The sequence below is a fragment of the Nomascus leucogenys genome, chromosome 12 (genome assembly GCF_006542625.1).
Source record: "Nomascus leucogenys isolate Asia chromosome 12, Asia_NLE_v1, whole genome shotgun sequence".
Classification (NCBI taxonomy): domain Eukaryota; kingdom Metazoa; phylum Chordata; class Mammalia; order Primates; family Hylobatidae; genus Nomascus; species Nomascus leucogenys.
In genome coordinates, this window is record NC_044392.1 from 9,374,577 (window position 1) to 9,400,430 (window position 25,854).

General features: G+C 43.5%; 1 protein-coding gene across 2 annotated transcripts in view; it reads left to right on the forward strand.

Moving 5' to 3' along the window:
- The first annotated feature begins 8,669 nt into the window (after positions 1-8,669).
- The window catches only part of SMAP2 (small ArfGAP2), a 48,781-nt gene continuing 31,596 nt past the window's right edge, over positions 8,670-25,854 (forward strand). Inside the window, exon 1 of one of the 2 annotated variants that reach the window (XM_030823550.1) lies at positions 8,670-9,218. In XM_030823550.1, coding sequence (XP_030679410.1) covers positions 9,116-9,218 — 103 coding nt within the window. In that variant the 5' untranslated portion in view covers positions 8,670-9,115. Of the gene's footprint in view, positions 9,219-19,783; positions 20,682-25,854 lie in introns of those variants that run through there. The other variant, XM_030823552.1, reaches the window with a different exon arrangement.

Sequence of the window (25,854 nt, forward strand, 5' to 3'; positions counted from 1 at the left end):
AGTAGCTGGGACTACAGGCGCCCGCCACCTCGCCCGGCTAATTTTTTTTGTATTTTTAGTAGAGACGGGGTTTCACTGTGTTAGCCAGGATGGTCTTGATCTCCTGACCTCGTGATCTGCCCGCCTCGGCCTCCCAAAGTGCTGGGATTACAGGCGTGAGCCACCGCGCCCGGCCTAAGTAAGGACTTATGCCTGCCACTTTTTTATTTGTTTTCTGGTTGTTTTGCGGTTTTCTCTTCCTTTTTTCCTTTCTATTTGTCTTCCTTTTAGTGAAGGTAGTTTTCTCTGGTGGTACACTTTACTTTTTTGCTTTTTATTTTTTGTTTATCTGTTGTTTGTTTTTTATTCGAGGTTACCATAAGGACTGCAAATCATCTATTATAACCCATTATTTTAAACTGATGACAACTCAACACTGATTGCATAAAAAAACAAGCAAAGAAAAAAATAATAACAACTCAACACTTTATCCCCCTCCTTTTTAACTTTTTGTTGTTTCTGTCTATATCTCATTGGACTGTCTATGTTGTGAAAAGTTGTAGTTATTATTTTTGATCGCTAAGCAATCACAGTGCCTGGTTTTAACTTCGTATTACAGAAAGAGGCACTGAAGAGGGTACAAAAGACAGTCTTTTTTCTTCTTCTTCTTTCTTTTTTTTTTTTTTTTTTTTTTTGAGATGGAGTCTCGCTGTGTCACCCAGGCTGGAGCACAGTCGCGCAATCTCGGCTCACTGCAAGCTCCGCCTCCTGGGTTCACGCCATTCTCCTGCCTCAGCCTCCTGAGTAGTGGGATTACAGGTACCCACTACCACACCTGGCTAATTTTTGTATTTTTAGTAGAGTCAGGGTTTTGCCATGTTGGCCAGGCTGGTCTCAAACTCCTGACCTCAGGTGATCCACCTGCCTCGGCCTCCCAAAGTGCTGGGATTACAGGCGTGAGCCACTGCACCCAGCCCAAAGGACAGTCTTGAATTGTTGATGGCACTGCTCCCCCATTCCGCAGCAACAGCTGTGTGGCTCAGAGGGAGAATCAGTGTGCTTGGGGGAAGGAGAGCACAGTGATTGTGGGACTTTGCATTAGAACTCAGTGCTGCCTTGTCACAGTGGAAAGCAACCCTGGACAGAACTCAGCCAGTGCTCCAGAGGGAGCATTTAGATCAATCCTCACCAGAGGGGAATTGTCCATACCAGTGGTTGGAAACAGTTCACATTAGTCTCACCACCCCAGGCCAAAGTGCTCTGGAGTTCTAAGTAAACTTGAAAGGCAGTCAAGGCCACGAGGACTGCAATTCTGGGGAAAGACCTGATGATATGCTGGGCTTGAAGCCAGTGGACATGGGGGGCACATGACCTAATAAGACACCAGCTGGGGCTGCCAAGGTAGTGCTTGTGCCATCCCTTCCCCAATTGCAGGCAGCATAGCTTGCAGTTCCAGGAGAAAGTCCTTTCTTCCACAGGAGAGGAGAGAGAAAAGAGGGCTTTGTCTTGCAACTTGGATACCAGTTCAGCCACAGTAGGACAGGGAACGAGGCAGAGTCCTGAGGCCCCTATTCCAGGTCCTAGGTTTTGGATGACATTTCTAGACACACCCTGGGTCAGAAGGGAACCCACTGCCTTGAAGGGAAGAACCCAGTCCTGGCAGGATTCTTCAATTGTTCACTCAAGAGCACTTGGGCCCCGAATAATCAGCAGCAGTACCCAGGCAGGACTCACCATAGGCCTTGGGTGAGACTCAGAGATGTGCTGGCTTAATGTGTGACCCAGCACATTCCCAACTGTGGTGGCTGCAGGAATGGACTCCTGCTTAAAAAAAGAGAGGGAAGAGTGAAGGGAACTTTGTCCTGCAGCTTAGGTACCAGATTGACCAAGTGGGCCCTTGAGGTCCCCAATTCCAGAACTTTGCTCTTAGATGGCATTTCTGGACCTTCCCTGGGCCAGAGGGGAGCCCACTGCCCTGAAGGGAGAGTCCCACACCTCGCAGCATTCACCACAAGCTGACTGAAGAGCCCTTAGGCCTTGAATGAACATCAACAGAAGCCAGGGAGTACTTGCTGTGGGCCTGGGGCACTGGTGGCCACAGGGAGAGACTCCTCTGCTTGAGCAAAGGGAAAGGAAGAGGGGGAAGGACTTTGTCTCGTGGCTTGGGTGCCAGCTCAGCTGCTATAGAATAGAGCACCAGGTAGATTCCTAAGGCTTCTGACTCCCAGCTTGATTATGCTGTCATTTTTGACAAAGTGTGCATGGGAGATAAACTGGTTAGGATTCCAACAGGAAGCCTGTGGCCAACGCAAAAGAGGCCAGTGAGGAGTGTTTAAAGAAGGGACCATTTTGTAAAGTGTGGGAAGGGTGAAAGAAAATCAACCAAGGGCATGATGTACCTTGGGGTGAGCAAGTGCAGATGGCTATTGCTCTCAAAGCCTGAAGAGGCCAGGGGAGAGAGTATGACCAGAATGTGATGTGAGCCCTCGCTGTAGGAGAGGGCCACCATCACAGTCACGAGGGCCACTGTCGCAGACACTTTGACTGTCACTGGAGGGGGGCAGTAGCTCTGCCAGTACGGAGAAAGCAGAGAAAACAAATAACTTGACTTCTCTCTCCTCTTGCCCTCTGATTTCCCACTGTTCTTCCCATTGGTTGAACACAACCAAAAGCTGGTGTGCAGAGGAGCCAGGTTGATGCCATCTATCAAAGTTGTCTCTTAGACCTCAGAGCCAGGTGAAGGGCTGAGAGAGGATGTGGAAGCCAATGGAACACAGCCAGCGTAGGAGGCAAGATTTTGAAATCTACGGTATGTGAAACTGTCTTTATTCAACACTGCCTCTAGAATAGTAGTTTGGCTGGTACAGAATTCTGGGTTGGCAACTCTTTTTTTTCTCAGAATTTTGGAGGCAAAGTTTCATTGTCTCCTGGCTTCCAGTGCTACTGTTGAGAACTCCATGCTATTCTCATTCCCGATTCTTTTTCATGTGATTTGTTTTTCCTCTCTGGAAACTTCAGATCTTGCCTTTTCCCCCAGTGTTCTGCCATTTCACATTGACATGCTCTGGTGTGGGGCAGTTTCCTATCATTATACTACAGAGTTCTTGGAGTAGGCCTTGGTCAGTTATACTTGCTCTGTCCCTCGTAAGCACCAAATCCAGAAAATAGAGCATTCAACACAGGAAAAAGAGGAAGGCCATTCCCAGGATGATAGTGAAGGGGAATTCCAGGGTGATGATTACACAGCAGCAGGCCTTCTCCAGTTTGGAGCAGCAGGGCAGAAGCTTCAGGATGGACAGTGCCAAGAATAATGAAATTTATAGCTTAGCTGATGTGTTAGAACTCACTAAGAGGAAATTCTCTTCTGTCAAAGGATTAGGAGATGAATTAATCATAGATTCATAGAAAATTAAGCACTCCAAAGTGGAGCAATTATTGACTCCAGGAAAAACAAAAAGTTTAACCAGGAAAAAATTACAATCAATGAATACAAAGCACAACTGTCAATAATATTAAGTCATAATATTATAAATATTGAGCATCAATTTAACAAAATATTGTCATTTAACTATACTAGGAAAATGTGGGAAAGGAAGTCTGGGAGAGTATATATAAAGAAATCTAAATCCTCATCTTCCATAGCAGGAAGTGAATAAATAAAGCTGGGAAGGTAAATCATGGTGATATAAGCATGTTATTTGGGCAATACATAAATTGTAGAAGAAACAGCTATAAGAGTTGAAAATGGTTGTCTCAGAGGGGTAGGGACCAGTGTGGGCAGAGATGGGGCAGAGGATTACTGTTTGTCATTATAACCCTTGTATAATTACCTGACTTTTAAAACTATGTGCATGTTTTACTTTGATTTAAAACTTAAAAAAAATATATATGGGAAGGCAGAGCAAGATGGCCAAAAATAGAAGACCTCACCAATTGTCCTCCCCACAGGAACACCAAATTGAACAACTATCCACACAAAAAATCACCTTCATATGAACCGAAAATACAGTGAGTAATCACAGTACCTGGTTTTAACTTCATATTACAGAAAGAGACACTGAAGAGAGTACAAAAGACAGTCTTGAATTGCTGATGCCAGTACTCCCCCATTCCCCACCAGCAGCTGTGTGGATCAGAGAGAGAACTGGTGTGCTTGGGGGAAGGAGAGTGCAATGATTGTGGGACTTTGCATTAGAACTCAGTGCTGCCTTGTCACAGTGGAAAGCAACCCTGGGCAGAACTCAGCCGGTGCCCCCAGAGGCAGCCTTTAGACCAGCTGTAGCCAGAGGGGAATCACGAAGCTCACTAAGCTTAGTCTCACTAAGCTCATTTGCACGTGACAAATAACACAGAGCTCATAGTAAAACAGGGAGCATAATTATTCAGCTTTCTAAATGAACAAGTCATTCTATGAGTGTTATCCGGTATAGGTAAAGTGACTGGCCAGTGAATCAGAAACTGATGAACATACGGCTTAAGCGATTTTGGTCTCTTAGCTATAAGATACACTAATGAGAGTTTCCTGTGGCAATAGTCCAGAAATGTTCACCACGCCTCTTTCTTGGTAGTAATGTGGGCACGTTACTACTGTGGCTTCTCTAGTATAGTGGTTTCTATTTTGTCCTTATTTATGTGAGTTAGGGTTTCAAAATACTCGGATTTAAAGAAAAAAAAGAGGCCAAGCACGGTGGCTCACACCTGTAATCCCAGCACTTTGAGAGGCTGAGTGGGGAGGATTGTTTGAGGCCAGGAGTTTGAGACAGCTTGGGCAACATAGCCAGATCCTATTTCTACAAACAGAAAATAATTTATTAAAGAAAAATAAGATGGGCCAGGCACAGTGATTCATGCCTGTAATCCCAGCACTTTGGGAGGCCAAGGCAGGAGGATCGCTTGATTCCAGGAGCTCAGGACCGACCTGGGCAACATGGTGAAACCCTGTCTCTACAAAAAATACACAAAATTAACTGGACATGGTGGCGTATGCCTGTAGTCCAAGCTACTCAGGAGGCTGAGGTGGGAGGACTGCTTGAGTCTGGGAAGTCGAGGTTGCAGTGAGCTATGTTCGAGCCTCTGCACTCCAGTCTGGGTGACAAAGTGAGACCCTGTCTCCAAAAAAAAAAAAAAAAAAAATGGTCCAAGGCTGTGGACATCCTCCACAGGGACATCAAGGTGCCGAAAAGCTCAATAAGAATAATAATTGGTCAAACTGCTGTCAAAGAAGTATGATGTCTTTTTAGCCTCAGAGTATCTGATCAAGCAGATCCCATGAATCCTTGGCCCAGGCCTAAATAAGGTGGGTAAGTTCCCTTCCCTGCTGACACACAACAAAAACATGGTGGCCAAAGTGGATGAGGCGAAGTCCACAACCAAGTTTCAGATGAAGAAGGTGCTGTGTCTGGCTGTGGCTGTTGGCCATGTGAAGCTGACAGACGATGAGCTTGTAAATAACATTCACCTGGCTGTCAACTTCCTAGTGTCATTACTCAAGAAAAATTGTCAAGACATTCGAGCTTTATATTGAGGCACTGTGGCAGCCAGGCGCCGTATAAGCACATTCTAGCTCATGCCTAACCTCAGCACTTGGGGGCAGGGTGAGATCACTTACTATGAATGCAAGACCATCCTGAACAACAAAGCAAGACTCCATCTCTATTTCAAATAATTTTTTAAAAGGCACATTCTAATAAATTCTACTGCCACCAAAAAACAAAACAAAACAAAACAAAACAGAATAAAAACAATAAAGAGAAATTATCTGGAAGCTGAGTATGAAATGTGGTATCAGGATTCTTCAATTCATTCCAATTTTCTGAAATCCATTAGATACAGTGCAACCAAACTATGCTCAGTAGCCACTGGGACAGATAGAAAATTCTATAACTGGCCGGGCGCGGTGGCTCATGCCAGTAATCCTACTACTTTGGGAGGCTGAGGTGGGCAGGTCACAAGGTTAGGAGACTGAGACCATCCTGGCTAACAGGGTGAAACCCTGTCTCTATTAAAATACAAAAAATTAGGTGGGATAGGTGACACGTGCCTGTAGTCCTAGCTACTTGGGAGGCTGAAGCAGAAGAATTGCTTGAACCTGGGAGGTGGAGGTTGCAGTGAGCTGAGATCGCACCACTGCACTCTAGCCTGGAGACAGAGCGAAACTCAGTCTCAAAAAAAAAAAAAAAAAAAAAAAAAAAAAAAAAATTCTATAACTAATGTGGAAACAGTTTTATGGTAAGATAACATGTGCATGATGGAACAGAGTGAACATTTTTGCAAGACTTGTCAAAGCAAAATTCAAGACTTCAAAAAAAATGTGTACTTGGGAAGAGCAGTTTGCTTTGTTTATATCTTCAGACCCTGGGCTATGCACTCACTTTACTCTGCTATTAGTAAAGATAATAAAAAGAGCTAATACTTGATGTATCTGTTAGGATAGGCTAGCTTATACAGTGGTAAACAAACAAACAAAACTCAATGGAAACACAATGCTTATTTCTTGCTTATGCTAAGTTATCCTCTATGGGCTGGCAGAGAGCTCTTGTTTATCAGTGACACAGAAATCCAGGCTAATAGAGCAAACAACATCTTCAGCGTCAATAGTTGCTATGCCAGAGGGAAAGAGAAGCAGAAGAGTCTCAAAGCAACAAATAAATGCTTCAGAGACAAAGTAATCCATCCTTTCTGCTCAAACTCATTGGTCTTTCCCAGTCACTTGAAGGCCAGGAAATAAAATCCTACCACGTGCTCAGAAGGCAAAATGCCAGAAATATTTAGTGAAGAGTGCTAATTGTCTATCATTCACTATGTGCCAAGGGCTGTTCTAATTATATTACAGGCATTATTTCAGCTAAGCCTCATAATAATCTTGTGAAATAGGTACTATTAATGTTATCATCATTCCCATTTTATAGATGAAATAACTGAGGCACCGAGAGGCTAAGTAACCTGCTCAAAGTCACACAGATAATAGGTGGTAAAAGCTGAGGATTTAAACTTAAGCATTCTTGCCCCAGAGTCTGTGTGCTTAACCACAAAGCCATGAGCTCTCTCACTAGATGGAAAAATTTGAGAAACACTGCCATAGGCAACGGAGAGCCACTAAAGGATTTTTTAAGCAGGAGAGTGTGAGTCAATCAGAATCGGCATTTAAAAGCTCCCTCTAGAGAGCACGGTGAAGGATTAATTTAACCAGATTTAGACTAAGGAAGGAAGGCTATTTGCAGAGTGAGGAGATGAAGATGGGGAGGGCTTGAACTAAGTAAGGTACAATCACCACTCACCGCAATTAACTGGGTTTTGTTGTTGTTGTTTGAGACAGGGTAATGGGGTACATTGGGGGTTGGAGGGGTGGTTCTTACTGTGTTGCCCAGGCTGGATTCCAACTCCTGGGCTCAAGTGATGCTCTGGCTCCGGCATCCTGAGTAGCTAGGACTACAGGTATGTGCCACCACACCCAGTAACTAGTTAATCTTGACTGTCTGTTTCAACTGAAAAATGGTTATGGTAATACCTATTTGGATGGGTTTTCTCAGGAAAAACACCCTGATGAACTTGTGTGTTTTTAAAAGTCAAGTCCCCTAGGCATGGCTAGAAGGGAAGAGGCTTAGCGAGAAAATTCAATTGTTGTGATTAATAAAGTAATAGAAATGTTTAGTTTTCCTCTGATGAGATGAAGCTTTGAGGGGATCCTGGTCTTGGGAGAAAGTAAAGAAATGGAAGAGAGGGTTTCACTAGAGTTTAGATGACTCTTAGCATCTGCTTACTATCTTCTCTGATTAGTTATTTCCATGGCAGCCAGAGTGACCTTTTAAAACCACAAATCGGATCGTGCTGTTTCCCTCTCCCCTAGTACAGTGCCTGATACTTAGAAATTTCTCAGTAACATCGTGCTCAGTGAATGAATGAGCGAATGAAAACACAAGCCAGATGGCAGGTGGATCCCTAAGGAAAAGGACAGCCAATGATAAATTATCTGTAGCAAGGGTGGCTTTGGACAATGATGTTTAATAATCATTTTTAAGGAGTTGCCTGTTCTGTGCTATGCTTTAATCACTGTCCCCCACCCTTCCCAAAGAACGTTCAGTAAAAGTTTGCCACGCAAAACTCGCTGTTTTGTGAGAATTTAAGAAATGGAAGAAGAAACAAACTGTCTGGGCACCAGGCCAAACAATATCCAAAAAGGCAGGAGTCACAGAGGAGGGCTAATGAATATCAGTGGGAGCAGGTATTCCAAGTGAGAGGTGACCAGAGTCCTCTGAAAATTTGGGGAGGGGGAGACGTTCCTATATCCTGGGTTAGGGGCTTGCACACTTCTATTTGGCTGCTGGAAAAAACAAGCTGGAGGACTTTGGAGTATCAACAACCCTCAGGTTACATAAGGATGATAAGTAATTCATAGGGTTGTTGTGAGGCTTATGTTGGGATAATTCACGCAAAGCGCTTAACACAGTGCCTAGCGCATAGTAAGAGCTCAGTAAATGTTAGTTGTTGTCTTCCTTCACTTTCTTCCATTCCCTCCACTCCCTTTCTACCAGGCTCCATTCATTCTCTTCCAAGGACACGCAGGGGGCGGGCCCACCCCTTCCCTCCGCCCCCACCCAAGCCCCGCCCCCCGCTTCTCCACGGATTGGTTCCCGAGAGGCGGAGCTGAAGGAAGAGCCCAGTGCGGCGCGGTGGGGGCGGGGCGCATGCGCGGGCTGGGCAGGGTGGAGGTGGGGAGGAAGAGCTGCCGGAAGTAGGCGGTGGAGGTGGTAGCGGAGCTGACGGCAGCTGCCAGGGAAACCGAGGCGCGGGACGCAAGGCCAGCAGACAGGCCGGCCAGAGGGTCATTTCTGCGTCCGGTACCCAGGAGGCTTGTGGTCTGCCTTTGCCTGGGCTGAGGGTCTCTGGCCCCGCAGCCTCTCTTGGACGCGGGCCTGTCCCTAAGCCCGCCAAGGGGCGCCGCGCCGAGGGGCTGCGGAGTGGGGGACGGACGCCCCCGACCCGGGAAGGGGGGTCCGGCGGGGCCGGAGGAGAGGGCTCTCCCCGCTCAGGAGGTGCCCCTGGGCGGGGGACCGGGAGTCCTCACCCCCGGACTGAGGCAGGGGTCTCTGGGGGCGAGGAGGGCGCGTCGCCCTCTGCCCCCGCCGGCACCCTGGCCATGACAGGCAAGTCGGTGAAGGACGTGGATCGGTACCAGGCTGTCCTGGCCAACCTGCTGCTGGAGGAGGATAACAAGTTTTGTGCGGATTGCCAGTCTAAAGGTAGCGCATCCCACCTGGCGGGCCAGGGGTCCAGCCGCGCCGGGGGGTGGGGGTGGGCTGCGTGAAGAGGAGGTTTCTGAAGCTTAGGCCGCCCAGCTCGGCTTGTAAGTGGTAACGCGTGCTGCGCTTGCAATGAGCCTGCTGGGCTTTCTGCAGCTGGGGGATTGGTATGGGGAGAGCTTGCGAGGGCGAGTGTGTGTGTGTCGGGGAGGGCGGAGGTGATGGTGCGGGTGGAAGTTGCCTGGCGCGTTCAGGTGAGAATGTCTGTATTTGAGGGCTCTGAATGAGTTCTGGGCCGGCTGTCCAGAGCTCCCAGCATGTCCCCAGCTGGGGATGAACTGCAGTGCGTGTGTGTGTGTGTGTGTGTGTGTGTGTGTGTGTGTGTGAGAGAGAGAGAGAGCGAGAGAGAGAGAGAGAGAGAGAGAGAGAGAGAATGACGAGGAGGAGGAGGGAAGTGAGATGGCGGAGACGAAAACTGCTTAAATGATTTTTAAAGGTGGTGATTGTTGCTTCCTGTTATTTGGTTAGCAACTCCTGTCATTTTGCAGCCTTGCTAAGATCTGACAAGAGTGCTTAGGTGACTTTATTCTTCCCGGATGTGTGCAGTGGGAAACTGCCTTATGCAGTGACACAGTGCGGATTTCTAGGCAGTGTAGCCCTGGCTTGTAGAGTGCGTTGGAGGCCTATGTATGAGTGGTGGCAGAAACTAGCCAATTGTGCCTGTAGTGCAGGATCCGTTTAATCAGTGGAGAGAGAAAGATGAAGTCGATGAATTCATTGCTTCCATGGTGATTACACTTCTAAAGGTGAAATATGATCATTGTAAATTGGCAGAGCCATTTACTCTGTTTTCTGTGCCCTAGAAGATTCATGATTTGATACAATTAAAAGTCAGTACAATAGGAAATCTTGGTTATTAGTGAAATGTTGGCACTTGACATTTATACACGCTTCTATGAATCTTTTTTTTCCTGTATTTTCTAATTCTTTTGGCATATAATGGGAGGATTGGGAAAATTATTTTCCCTTTGGTTGGGGAGAAATGGATAGTTATATTTTGAGGGCGACTATTAATTTACTTTTGTTCATAATGCAGTGGATTTGCCATGGTTGTTTGCCGTACAGCGTAGTGGGCATATACTATAAAATAAAGATTCAGTTATATTCGTATTTATCTATTTTGAGAAAGGAAGGACATATTTAATTGATGCTTTCACTTAATTACCTTTTATTTTTGAAGAATAAGATTATAAAAGGAGAACAGGCGAGGGATACATAGACACCTAGTAATGTATTTTAGTGACCTCTACCAATAGATAAATGGAATGTGCCATTAGGAAAACAAATTCCTAGACTTCTTTCCTGAATTTTTGCATTAGCAATAATTCATTTTAAAAAGTATTTTAGAATCAATTTATGTTGAGTAGGTTAGTCTGCTGATTCTTGTTACATCTTCTGTTAGGTCTATTGGAAGATTCGGTTTATTTTAGGAGCGTATCTTGGCTTTATTCAAATTCCCTTATGTCCTCATTTGACAGATCTTGAGTCACAGTGAAGCAACCCACTGGAGTGAGCATTGCTGCATTTGGAGAGTCAGATGCCATTTTGGTGACTAGAACCACCCCCCCCATTTCTCATATTATCCTTATACTTACTCATATTCCAATAAAATACAGTATATGGAAGAGAGAGGCTGATTCACTACTTCTTCCTCCAAATTTCCATTGCTTTTTATTTATTTTATTTTTTATTTTTATTTTTTGAGACAGAGTTTCCCTTTGTCACCCAGGCTGGAGTGCAGTGGTGCAATCTCGGCTCACTGCATCGTCCGCCTCCCGGGTTCAAGTGATTCTCCTGCCCCAGCCTCCCGAGTACCTGGGATTACAGGCGCCCGCCACCATGCCCAGATGATTTTTGTATTTTTAGTAGAGACAGGGTTTCACCATGTTGGCCAGGCTGGTCTCGAACTCCTGACCTCAGGTGATCCACCCTCCTCGGCCTTCCAAAGTGCTGGGATTACAGGCATGAGCCACCGTGCCCAGCCCAAAATTTCCGTTGCTTTTTATTAATAAGCTTACTGGGGATCAGGTTATGAAATGTCAGTTAATTCTTAATGAGAACTAGTAACAGCTGGCTTGTAAACTTTATTAACTACTGTTGATGGTAGAATCCTGGATCCTCAAACAATTTCTTTTAAAAAGTTTGTTTTACATTTTACCGGGTGGCTTCAGGGACTTGGTCACTGTGTTAAAAATGAGATGACAATGGGTCAGTCATCTTTCAATTATGACAAATAGGAATTTGTTGAGGCCTCTGTTTATCCAATTTATGAATTATCTATCCCATTCCACCCCTCCAAGCCCTCTCACTCTTCTTCCCCTACTATTTTCTAATTTTGGTTGTCATAATGATCATTTGGACAACTATCAGATTGTTGAAGGAAAAGATGTTTGGATCAATAAATTGTTACCTGTTAGCGCTGATAAAAATTACATTTCATTGGAGGAGGAATTTAAAAAGTGTTGGCTAAAATGAGAATTGGGTTTCAGTTTATTTACCTGTACTCCTGTGTCTTTTCCTAAAAAATTGGAAGTTAACTGTATAGGATATGGTGAGTGATTGCTCATCTACTAATATCCAGTTAGATGATGTGGCATAGACTATCGACCTATGAGCAGGTATTTTTGCAATGTTCCAAAATATAACTCTTTGGCAATGACTTTTATTTTTAAATTCTTGTACTTATTTAGGAACATTTATTAGTTGACTTTTAAGGTGGGTGATTTAAACCTCAGAATAGAGGCTGGCTGTGGTGGCTCAAATCTGTAATCCCAGCACTTTGAGAGGCCAAGGAGGGAGGATTACTTGAGTCCAGGAGTTCAAGACCAGCCTGGGCAACATAGTGTGATCTTGTCTCTACAAATAATTAAAAAAATAGCTGGGTGTGGTGGTGTGCATCTGTGATCCCAGCTACCGAGGAGGCTGAGGCAGGAGGATCACCTGGGCACCTGAGCCCAGGAGGTCGAAGCTGCAGTGAGCCATGATCGAGTGCCACTGCACTCCAGCCTGGGTCAGAGAGCAAGACCCTGTCTCAAAAACAAAACACAACAAATAAACATCAGAACAGAGAACAAGCATGTGTTCTTTTTACTTCGTACGAGTTTTGTTGATCCTGGGGTTTTTAACTCTCCTGGGCACGAGTCTTACCAGTTTCTGGGACCACTAAGCCATTCCAGTAATTTCACTGTGGGAAAGGAAACTGCTTTGGGGTTGCCTGTTTAAGAAATGCTATGATTTGCTCTAGGCTCAAGATGTGCTTTCTTCATTACCCAAAACCCTGGGGTTAATGTGACTTTTAGGGTGAACTTTTGGACTGACTTAGGTAGTGATAGAACAGAGGACAAAACTACTGAAAATTCCGGTTATGTCAATGGTAACTCTGGCTGATTGAGGCTGGGTTCCATTTTTGGGTATGGATCATACTTCCTTTGTACTTGGGGTCATACTGGTCCAAGTTTTAACTTCTAGCTCAGCAGTTCTAGATTTTATCAGTGTGTCAGGAGCAACTGCTAAGCCACCCCTTCAGAGACTGTGTTTTAAACTGGACACTATCTTATTTACCATGAAAGGATCTACAGTTGTCCTTTGGTATCCATGGGGGATTGGTTCCAGGAACCTTCTGGGGCACTAAAATCCACAGATGCTCAAGTCCCTGATACAAATGGTGTAGTGCTTGCCTATAACTTATACAGATCCTCCCTTATACTTTAAATGGTCTCTAGATTACTTATAATATCTAATACAATGTTAATGCTATGCCAGTAGTTGTTACTCTGTATCATTTAGGGAATAATGAGAAGGAAAAAAGTCTGCACATGTTCTGTACAGACGCAACCATCCATTTTTTATTGAATATTTTCTTTCCTTTTTATTTTTTCTAGAGACAGGGTCTTGCTCTGCCGCCCTGCTGGAGTGCAATGGTGTGATTATAGCTCACTGTAGCCTCAGACTCCTGGGCTCAAGCTGTCCTCCCGCTTAGCCTCCCAAAGTGCTGGGACTACAGGCATGTGCCATGGGGCCCAGCCATTTTTTCGAATATTTTCAATCTGCAGTTGGTTGAATCCACAGATGCAGAACCCATTTCTAACGTAGGGCTGACTATACCTTTCTGATGACCTAAATATTTGTGTCCACTATTGGGACACTCCTTTCTTAGTGTCAAGGTTTGTGAGAAATTGAGAGCTGTTTGATGGGCAAAGATTTATTTATTTATTCATTTACAAGATATGGTGAGTGATTGCTCATCTATTAATATCCAGTTAGATGATGTGGCATAGACTATCGACCTATGAGCAGGTATTTTTGCAATGTTCCAAAATATAACTCTTTGGCAATGACTTTTATTTTTAAATTCTTCTGCTTATTTAGGAACATTTATTAGTTGACTTTTAAGGTATGTGATTTAAACTTCAGAATAGAAGCTGGGTGCGGTGGCTCAAATCTGTAATCCCAGCACTTTGAGAGGCCAATTGAGACAGGGTCTCACTATGTTTCTCAGGCTAGTTCTAACTCCTGGGCTGAAGCAGTCCTCCCATCTCAGCCTCCCAGAGTGCTGGGATTACAGGTGTGACACACCATACCCGGCAGAGCAAAGAGTTAATAGTACAAGACATTTGATCATCTTGAGGAGTATTTACTTCAGACTGAAGCACCACATGAAATTCTAGAGTCCGACAGAAAGTGTAATAATTTTTTGCTTTTCCCTTCTTCTGCTGCATCCTATCTCTGAAATGTTTCACCCCACCCAACCATTGCCTCTGTTCCAACTCCTATTATATATTTTTAAATTTACATTTAAATGTACTTTTTGAAAAAGGTAGCACTTTCATGTAGTTCAAAATCCAAAAGGTCCAAAGGGGAATATGTACGGTATAAAATCATTTTGCTGTCCCTCATCTCTGAGCCACCATTTTCACTCTGTGGAAGTAATAATTGTTGGCAATTTCTTTTCTTTTCTTTTTTTTTTTTTTTTTTTTTTTTTTTTTTTTGAGACAGAGTTTTGCTCTTGTCGCCCAGGCTGGAGTGCAATGGCGAGATCTTGGTTCACTGCAACCTCTCCCTCCTGGGTTCAAGTGATTCTCCTGCCTCAGCCTCCCAAGTAGCTGGGCGCCCACCACCATGCCCAGCTAATTTTTGTATTTTTAGTAGAGATGGGGTTTCACCATGTTGGTCAGGCTGGCCTCGAACTCCTGGCCTCGGGTGATCCACCAGCGTCAGCCTCCCAAAGTGCTGGGATTACAGGTGTGAGCCACCACACCTAGTCCATTGCTGGCAATTTCTTACATGACTTTTAAGAGATAATGTATGCATAGACAAACAACTACATTTAAATATATTCCTTTGCAGTGCTTTTATGCAAATGGTAGAATATTACCCACAGCTCTTGGCATCTGCATTTTTCAATCAACAGAACATGGAGAGCATTCACTTTCCATGCACACTGAGGAGTGCTTTGTTCTTTGAAGGTATTTGCTAAGGCTATGACCAAGTTATCTTGACTAAGTTGAAAGATATTCTTAAATGATTTGGAAGACACTGCTGTCTCTCTCCTTTTTTTTTTTTTTTTTTTTGAGGCGGAGTCTTGCTATGTGCAGTGGCGCAATCTTGGCTCACTGCAAACTCTACCTCCCGGGTTCAAGTTCTCCTGCCTCAGCCTCCTGAGTAGCGGGGATTACAGGCACCTGACTAATTTTTATATTTTTAGCAGAGACAAGGTTTCACCATGTTGTCCAGGCTGGTCTGGAACTCCTGACCTCAAGTGATCTGCCCACCTTGGCCTCCCAAAATGCTGGGATTACAGGCATGAGCCACCATGCCCAGCGGACACTGCTGTCTTTGAAGGCATCTTAGAAAGTGTCCTAGGCCCATAGACACATATAAGCCTACCGTTAAGATGGCAGAGAGGCAGAGTAATGGAAAAGTCTGTAGACTTGGTATTGGAACAGCCAGTTAAATTCCTTTACTTTGTTTATTGCAGCTTGGTGACCTGATTCCACATACCACCTAACTTTCTCAGCTTAATTTTCCTAGTTTGAAAAATGAAAGTGCCTTGTAAACTAATGTGTTACACAAATGTCTGCATTATTTATTTTTACCATTGCTGATCATAAATTTTTTAATGTTGATTTTATTAGTTTTACTTTTGACTTTATTCCCTTTTAAGATAATCTGGTTACTGGAAGCCACAGTAAGAATGACTCACCCAGTAATTCCCTAGTCTTTAAGCCAAAAACATTTCCTATATATGGAGTTCTGGCATTTTTGCAAATGTGCTTTATGGTACCCTTGAGGATGGTCTCTGGATGTTTCCTCATTTCAAACTTGTATGAAAGATTAGACCAGGGAATTTCTTTTTTTTTTTCTTTTTTTTTGAGATGGAGTCTCGCTGTCGCCCAGGCTGGAGTGCAGTGGCGCGATCTCGGCTCACTGCAAGCTCCGCCTCCCGGGTTCATGCCTTTCTCCTGCCTCAGCCTCCCGAGTAGCTGGGACTACAGGCGCCTGCCACCTCGCCCGGCTAATTTTTTGTATTTTTAGTAGAGACGGGGTTTCACCGTGTTAGCCAGGATGGTCTCGATCTCCTGACCTTGTGATCTGCCCGCCTCGGCCTCCCAAAGTGCTGGGATTACAGGCGTGAGCCACCGCGCCCGCCCTGGGAATTTCTTTGTGTAGAAATTTTCTCATAGTTCTCTTAAATTTTAACTCATGTACATTAATCTTTAGCTTTGCTTTACATTTGTTTTCTGTTGATAGCCAAGTCATTGCTTGTTAAATATTCCTTAGAAATGAACTTTCCTATCAATTTTAAATTATTTTAGCTGAATCTGTGGCACTTTTTATTTCTCTTTTGAGATGGAGTCTCGCTCTGTTGCCCAGGCTGGAGTGCAGTGGCGTGGTCTTGGCTCACTGCAACCTCCGCTTCCTGGGTTCAAGCGATTCTCCTGCCTCAGCCTCCCGAGTAGCTGGGATTAGAGACACCTGCCACCACACCCGGCTAATATTTTGTATTTTTAGTAGAGATGGGGTTTCATCATGTTGGCCAGGCTGGTCTCGAACTCCTGACCTCAGGTGATCGCCCACCTTAGCCTCCCAAAGTGCTGGGATTATAGGTGTGAGCCACCATGCCCAGCCTGTGGCACCTTTTAAAAAGTAAAAATTACAGAGGCGCTAAACAACAGAAGGAGTTCTGCTTCCATTTCTAGTTGTTAAATGCCTTTCTCTTGCCAAGATCACATACATTTCTGGGTTTTTACAGCTAGTGCACTATAACTCTGACAGTCATGGTTAGATTGATAGTTTCACTGAAAGTGATTTATCAAAATCCCCATTAGATTGTCTTTTAATGTCAACATATTAAACTTGTTCCCTGAGAGGTACTTTCCTATTTGTTCTCCTTGCCCTTTAAATATCATTTGGTGCCAGTGAGATGAAGAATAGAAAATGTAGTATCTTTTAGGGGAACTTTGCAAGCCTGAGATCCCCCACTACATACAGTCATTCAGAAAATGTTTCTTAAGCACTTACTACCTACTTTTTCTCAGACATTGTACCGGGACATATAGATTAAAAGAAAGGGTCTTTGGTCTCAAGGATTTTACAGTCTAATGGGGAAGCAGATGTGTACAAATATAAATCATGCAATATAGAAATTATTGTGGCATGGTATACAGGGAGAAATGAAAGCATTGAAGAAGGCAAAGAAGTCTTCCTCAGGAAGTCATGGCTTCAAAGAGAAAAGTAGGCTGTGTCTTAAAGGATAAGCATGACTTTGCCAAGCGAATTTAGGGAACTTTGCATTCTAGGAAGAGGGAACAGAATGTGCAAAGCCTCGAAGGTGCACTGTTTTGTGTGTGTGCGTGTGGGGATTCTTTAGTATATTTTGACTGCATGTTGAGGAGTGATGAGGAGTAGAGTTTGACAGGTAGTCAGGATCCTGTAAGGTTAAAACCTGAGCTCTGTGGTTGACTTGCTTTGTGGCACTGAGATTTTGAATATGCACTATGCTTTAGACTTCCTGTAGTGTAAGAAGCCCAGAGTATTGTAGGTCCACCTGCTATTCACATGGGGTTATAAATATTGCAGGCATGAAACGCTTCCTGATCGCTGAATAGTAAGAAGGGTCTGAGCATGGTGCCCATTAAATTCTCCATTGAAATGTACCTTTGTGGGTACATTAAATTATTTTAGCATAAGTCTAGTGAAGTGCCAGCAGTAGATATTATGTTATTTCTGGAGCTCTTGATGTTGATTTTTGAGGCTGTACATGCTCTTAGCCTCAAGCAGGTCATATTTGGAATACCTGATGTGTGCTCCGGGTTGCTCAGTGCTTAGGATGCATAAACAGGCAGCTGCAGTCTCATCTCTCAGTATATATACTTTTCAGCAAATCTTTTTTTTCTAGATAAATCAGAAAACTACCTTTTTTCTGCATTTTTCATCTGATGTCATTATGGTATGTAGGTGGCAGCTTTCTTGGGCACAGTTGTCTATATAACTGTTCATCACATGAGTCATTGTCTGTTTCTGTTCTTCTGCCTGAAAATTCCATCTTGGAAATCGTGTCATGCAGTCGGTGACTGCGACATTCTACTTGTTATGTACACTGCCACTGGCTTTGTATGTTACGTTGATGGACTCTACCTGTGCTACAGAGAAGGGATAAAGTGACTTGTTAAATTGAGTCAGACTCAGTTCCTCCAAATGGTATTTCCTGTAAAAATGATGCCAAGCAAGAATCCGCAGAAAACATGCATATGCTTTACACTGTAAGCATACAGTGCCTATCTTTTGTTATTGTGTCTGCTTAAATCCTTATCACAGTTGTACTCCTGTTTGATCAAGTGGCCAGTTTAACTAGATACTAGCTTTGAAGAAGTTCTGTATTGGCCCCTGGAATGTGACAGTTCATACCACATTGAAAAGGTAAGAACCAAGTCTTTGTAGAGTAGAACACCTTAAAGTTAACCCACTTTTACCAAATTCCTCTATTGTTAAAGCAACAGTCCTGTATTGGCTAATTTTTAAAATCATAATGTGCCACACTTTATACATCCCTAGAATGTAAGCTAGAGGGCAGGGGCCTGTGCCTGTTTTGTTCACTGTAGTGTTCCCAGCACCTAGAACAGTGCTTGGCACAGACCAGGCTCTCAGTAAATATTTGTTTGAATGCATGAATTGATTTTGTCGTCTGTAAATGTTTTGTTTCATATTAGAAGAGATCTTTTCTAGGTTATCTGAATAATTGTTTTAATTCTTAGGAAAGCTATTAATTTTCTGAAAAATAAGTTTTAAAATATGTTTGGAAGGCCCTATGTCAGTCAATGACCAGTCAGAGGAACAGAAGCCACTGTTGGTCTTGTAAGCAGAGGGAATTTAAAATAGGGAGTGGGTTACAAGGCTGCTAGAAGAGCCAAGAAGCTGAACAGGGGCTGGTGAGGCACCCAATCAATTAGCAATGCCTGGGAACTACTATGCCCGCAAGGAAAATAGACGGTGCACTGGTGTCACCAAGGGCTGGAAGTCCGAGTGGTCTGGTGTGAGCGGAAGCATGGAAAGAGGAGCTGTCTGGTGGCAGCTGGAAGTAGGCTGAGTGAGAGAGCGTATTACCCCTGGCTGCTCCCTGCTCCTGCCTCTTATCCTCATCAGTGCCTCCCATTGATGGAACTTATCCCGAAATCAGTTGGCAAAGGGAGCCTGGGAAATGTAGTTCCCTGTGATCAAGCGGAGCAAGGGAGGGATCCCAGCGCAAACAGGTAAAGACACAAAGGCACTGAATTCTCCAAGATGTAATTTCTTTCCCCTTATAGTATTTGAATTATTTTGGACAAGAGAACAGAAGGGGTTTCCGGCAGATACAACATTGCGCGCTTCTAAAGGATCTCGACTGTTGCTGAAACAGTTATTAGTCCCAGGAAGTAATGTAACAACTCAGTCATAGTTTATATACTTAGGGGGTATGACTAGGCAAATTGGCTCCTGTATTGAATATGTATTTGACTGTTGGCTGCTGCCAGGAGCAACTTATCGTTTGGTTACTCAGAAAATAAGTGCCCACCCTGTCAATTCTGGGAAGTCCTAGGTATGGTGTATCCACATTGAGTATATCTACAACTGGACAGCTTGAGTTAGTAACACAGAAGCCATACACAGAGAATGTTGAGGATTGCAGCCTTAAAACATGGTATAGCTCACTCTTTTTTTTTTTTTTTTTTTTTTCATTTTTTTGGAGACAGAGTCTTGCTCTGTTGCCCAGGCTGGAGTGCTTTGATGCGATCTCAGCTCACTGCCACCTCTGGCTCCCGGGTTCAAGTGATTCTCATGCCTCAGCCTTCCAAGTAGCTGGCATTATAGGTGTGTGCCTCCATGCCCAGCTAATTATTTGTATTTTTAGTAGAGACAGGGTCTCACCACATTGGCCAGGCCGGTCTCAAACTCCTGGCCTCAAGTGAGCTACCCTCCTTGGCCTCCCAAAGTGCTGGGATTGCAGACGTGAGCCACCAAGCCCGGGCCTCAGCTCGGTGTTTTCCTTATAGTTAAGGTAACTGCAGTGTGGCTGTTTTATCTTGTGCTGCATGTCAGTTTAACTAGTCTTATTGATTTGTTTGTTTTACCCCACAACTTCAGATAAGTTTGCACTGGGTGAGGGAGGCAAGATCACTGGGTCTGTTTTCCTCTACCCTGACCTGAAAAAATATTTTGTCTTGTAAGGAGTGTTGCTGCTGCTCCATTTAAGGGCAGAGCTTTCCAAGTCGTGGCTACTTGTTTTCTACTTGATTATAAAAGTGTCTAATGAGTTATATGAGACAAGTTCAGCCCTTTCTAGAAGTGCTTTTTTTGTCAATCAGGTCACCTGCATTTGGGCCCTTGCTATATTAATGGAATTGGTGGAACTAGGCCAGCAGAGTTTTCAGTGCAGTGTGAGTATGTTTGCTTTTAGGCTGTTACTTCCCACAGAGGCCACAGATAAAGGACTCTCGTTGTTTGAGTGAAGTTACCAACTGTAACAATTGCATAGGTTTCCTTGTTTCTTTCTTTTCTCCAAAAAACTCATTTCCTCTTGGCAGGTGTTACTGTAATTCACAGGTGTAATGAAAATGTAATTTGGGATTTGAAAAAGCCATCAGACTGCTTCCCAGAGTACTGGTTCTTTTCAACTGGTCCATTTCAACTTAAGAGGTCCATCTATGCATTTTTGAAGCTTCATATTTAATAAATATAATATTTCACTGCTGTGTTTGACTATTCCATTTCCCACACTTTCTCCTTCCCTACCCTACTCTTCTGGATCCTGTGTTTCCCCACAGGCTTTGTGAATGCCGGTCCACTGATGGCTGAACTGCAGGTCTCTCCCCAGTGGAAAGCCCCAGAGATGAGCCAGATCTGCCTCAGCTGTGGCCATCCGTCAGCGTAAGGTTGCTCTGGTGGTCGTCTTCAGTTTGTCCAGCTCTTCCCCTTATCCCCCATCCTCCCTCATGTGTGGCTGAAGCTTGCCCTGGAATCCCACCTTTGTAGCATGTCATTGGGTAGTAGTAGAATTTTATTATTGTTGCTTTTTTTCATTTTCAATTAATGTTAAGTGATTCTCTGACAAATTTTGTTGACCATAGCCCTCTTTTCCCTTCAGTTTATAGATTTCCTATAGGGATTCTGGTTTGCTTTTAAATACATATAGAATACAGTTTATTTAAGTTCTGGATTTCATAAGCTTACTTGGAGAATACTTTTTTAAAAGAACATTTCAGGTCAAAGCTTCCAAAAAGAAATTTCTTAATCTGAAACAATGAGAACTGGGTTCCTCAGGCCTCATGTCATTTCCCCTCACCCACAAACCAAATGTGTAATTCTCTCATTTTATGATGTATTGAAACAGTGAAGCAAATGTGAGAGGGAGAGAGACCTACCCTCAGCTGTAGCTGATAAGTGTGTCCTAGCATGGTGATTTGAGCAAATACAGCACCTTTTCTTTTCCTTTTCTTCAGATAGCCATGCTGTCTTTTACAGCAGTTGCTGGTGAGGGAAGACCATAAATCCCCAGGCCTCTACCACAGAGCTTACATCTTTAGATGTGGGTTTACATGTTAATCCTACAATGTTACTTCACCTCAGTGTTCTGAAGTGCACACACAGTACATTTTGTTGTTTAACTTCCTCTTTTCTTGTCTAACTGGAAGTCCCCAAATGTGTGGATTTAGAAATGAGTTCTCTAGTGTTTCTAGTTTTGAGTTAAGGAAATTTTGTCTTAATATTGTTTAGGTGGTTGTTTTTATTCTGTACCTTCAAAAATAATTTCTTACAGAATTTTCTGTGTGAACTGGTGACATCATATGCTGTAGTGTAAAGCTTGTAGAGAAGGGGGCATTGGTGTCTTTTTGTTGTTGTTGACACTTTATCACTCCTTATAACTGACACAAACCCTGAGAAGAGAAACAGGAAGGAAACTCCCCGTTCTTACCATGATGCTTTTGTTCAAAATAGCTGAAAACAGCAGAGCTGACGGAAACCAATTTGAGTGTGACAGCTGATTTGAGAAAGAATGAATTAAGAGATTCAGGCTCTTCTGCTATGTTGAAATCATTTTTACCGAAAGATTAGCTGTTTGGAACAGGGATTGACTTTGTCTCTCTGAAAGTAGGCATGAAGAGTTCGGTTAGAGGAACCGTTACAGATGGAGGAGAAACTTAAGGAAAGGTCTTTCCTGTAGTGTGACTACAGTATTAACATTCCCAGATTATATGAAAGAGAAAGGAAGCTTCATTAAATGAAACATTGGAATCAGGAAGACTCCGGCTTGGCTCCTCTGAGCATTCTAACTTGTTCTGAGCCTAGTCTCAACAGAAGTAGCCTGACACAAGTGGCTCAGATCAAGGGTCCATATTACGGGCAGAGTAAAAATAGGTCCCAGTTTCATTAGACTTCTCATACATTTAAGGAAAAAAAGATTTGTTGCCATAGGAACAGACCAGTTGTTTTCTGTCTTGTGGGATTTTAGGAGCTGGGGAGATGGGAGGATCCCTGTGCTTATAATCTAAACATCAGTAAATGCTGGTTTTTTTAAAACAACAACAACAACTTTATCTTTTATGATTTTGAAACCTATCCATGATAAAAATCATTGGAAAGTATGAAAAATATAATGATGCTGAAGGTATTTTTCATAATTTTTTTTTTTTTTTTTTTGGAGACAAGGTCTCTCGCTGCGTCGCCCAAGCTGGAGTACAGTGGCACGATCTCAGCTCACTGCAGCCTCTGTCCATCAGGCTTAAGCAGTTCTTCTGTCTCAGCCGTCATAGTAGCTGGGACTACAGGTGCACACCACCACACCCAGCTAATTTTTGTATTTTTAATACAGACAGGGATTTGCCATGTTTCCCAGGCTAGTCTCGAACTCCTGAGCTCACATCATCTGCCTGCCTCAGCCTGCCAGAGTGCCGGGATTACAGGCATCAACCACCATGCCCAGCCTTATTTTTCATAATTCTTATCACCCATTTACTTGAGCTTATACCATAATGATTTTATATCATTCTTTTTTGCTTAACATTTATTGTAAGCTTATTTCATGACATTAAAAACATTTAAATACCTTTATTGTATCCCATCATTGGAATATGTCATTATTATCACTTGCCCAATTGTTAATATTTGAGTTTTCAATTTTTTAACAATACAAATAAGGAAGTATAAATTTTTGTGTTGTTGTTAGAGTGATGGGTTATTTATGTGTTCAGATTTGAGTAGTCAAGTGGGCCCTCTAATTTAAAAAGTTACCAAGGGGATTCTCTGGGTTGAGCCCACATGGAGATGGCTTTGCTATGGGCGTTATCGTTCTGAACTGCTTCATTGCAGTAGATGTCTGCTGAGGCAAGGAATGGGGAATTCGGGAGAACCCTGGTTTCCCCATAAGGGACATAAGGAACAGCTTTATGGGTCATATCACAGCAAGATGGGCCGGCACTTTGACATTATATACCTGATGTGCGGAAATAGCCTTGGGCCGTTGACTAGCATCTTATGTTGTTCATACGGTCCTCATTCACTTAAACTTAGCCCTCTAGGAAGGTGGATCAGAGGTCCTACATTAGTAGAAAGGAGGTAACAGCTACTGCATTATTATTTTTTTTGAAGAAGGGCCCTCCTTAGACTGGAGATGAGGACAGGGACTGTCTTTTCATGTCTATCTGCATACCTAATGCCCAGCGTCTGGCACATGGTGTCTGTGTCCCTGTTATGAGCAGCATTATTCTATTAATGTGTGTTCAGGTCATATGCTTTGTTTTATTTTTTGATAGTCACCCTCATACTATTAGCCCAGATAGCTGAAGATCTGTGACACTCCAGGAAGCTGAGCAGGTGAATCTCATGGTTGCTTTGTGGTAATTGCTTCTTTGTGCCATTTCATTTCTGTGCTTCTGCCACCTGTGCTGCTTTGAACGCTGGAGCTAGACATGAAGCGAATCCTCTGCCCTCTCAGTAGGAGGTTTTGGTGTGACACATCATCTTGGGAAAAATGTAGCATGAAGTGTGAAACAGGAGGCTGAAATAGCAGTCCTTTAGCCCTTTTGTGGCATGGGAGTAAATATTTAGACATTGTTCTCAGGTGCTGTAGAATTTAATAACCTTGCAGCAGTTTTAGAAACTCTCCTTGTGCCCACTGGAACAGGTTTGTTTACTGTAAACACTCTTACTTGGGCTGTTTTGAAATTGTGATGTGCCCCTCCACCCACTCCCCGCTCCCCGCCGCCCCCCCACCGCCAGACCTGCCCTGGGTTCATCTGCCTCATGTTCCCTTTGCAGGATCTTTCTATTCGCATGGCTGGTATCTTTGCCCCACCCCCTTGTGCCATATCTTTTGACCTCTACCCCATTGTGTTCTATTCTGAAACGCCTGGGTTTTGAAACATCGTGGTGAATGTTTTCTTTTTCAAAGGGCAAATCTCCATCTTTTGCTCTCCTCCCTTAAGCCAGGGCTGTTTTGGTGACTGCTATTCTGCACACCACTGGACTAACCAACCATCTGTACTTTGATCCCAGAATTCATTTTGATTCTGCTGTTTGTTTAGAACTGAAAACTTTCTAGCTTGTTTGGATGTGGTTGTGATTCAGTGAAACTGGCACTGATTTTCCATCTGTTTGCCATTGGTTGGGACTTCTCCAATGTGTTAGGAAAGCTGCTGTGCTGAGTTGTGAAGAGAAATTCACATGTCCACGGTCTTGCACAAGGGCTCATTTGCTCACTTAGAAGGTTTTGTGTAAAGCCTCTGCCTGGGTGAAAGACATGAGCTTCCCTGGAAACAATTGAAAAACATTTTCTGCCTGGCCACGCAGTCTTGAACTCTAGTAGGTTACGCTGTTTTTCCCTTCTGGGCTTCTTTTTGAGGAAGGGGAGTGTGGATGGGAAGAAGTCTTCACAATCAGTCTCACATTCCCAGCAGCAGAGAGTGAATTGTGTGTTGTAATAATAAAAAAAAGAACACCTAAAGAACAAGATATCAATTTAGTGACCATTACTGAGCATCTACTATGTATAACACACATTTGGGTGTGTAAAGGTGATTCTAATTTCAGTCCAGCTGATCCTTTCTTCTGTGAACTTGGGCAACTGACTTGACCTCTCTAGGCCTTAGTTTCTCCAACTGTGCTTACACTACATCATTCCTAAGGTTGGTTACAATTTTAGAATTTTGTACTCTAAACGTGTATCTGTTTGTTACAGAACAAGAGAAGAGGCTTTTCCACAAAACTGACATATTCTTATGTCTCACTTAAAACTAAATGGCTTAAAAATGGTTCCTCTAGAGCAGGATTTCTCAACCTCAGACTATTGACATTTTGGGTGATTCCTTGTTGTGGGCACTGTCCAGGGCATTTTAGAATGTTTAGAAGCCAGCATTCCTGTCCTCTGCCCACTAGATGCCAGAAGCACTTCCCCACCCCTCTGCCAGTTGTGACAACCAAAAATGTCTCTAGACATCAGCATTGCCCCTTGAGGGGAAATTGTTTCTGTTGGGAGCCATTGGTCTAGAGGGACAAAGATGGGACTATTTGAATATGGGCTGTTTTTAATAGCAGTTTTCATATTGTTACACTATTGCTTATTACCTGTTTAATCAGTAAGCATGCATTAAGTGTATACTATACACAGATGAATGCCGACACTTGATTATGAGGGACTTTAATGACCATGTCAAGTTTTTAAATGTTGAGTCCACCTGGCCAACTTTGAAATGATTGCCCAGCTGTTAGCTCAGCAGACCCCACACGCCTACACCCACCAGCCTGCTGTTAGCCTTGGTCAGGTTAATGATTGAAATGTATGAAAGCATTCACTGGCAAAGGCTATCAGGCAGCAACCTAGGAAGGCCCTGGGATTGTGAGTTATGGATCAGGACTGGGTCTTGTGCATCCAGAATCTAGTGTTATGATAGTTATCCCTTCAGCTTCGTAAGGGAAAAAAATCCCTCGTCAATGTGGTGGAGTGAGGAATCTATCCTAGGGATGGAGGATGAAGAGCAATCTCATTGGACAATGACCATATCACCCTTTTTAGTAGCTTCTTCTAAACATAGGCCCCTTCCCTCCT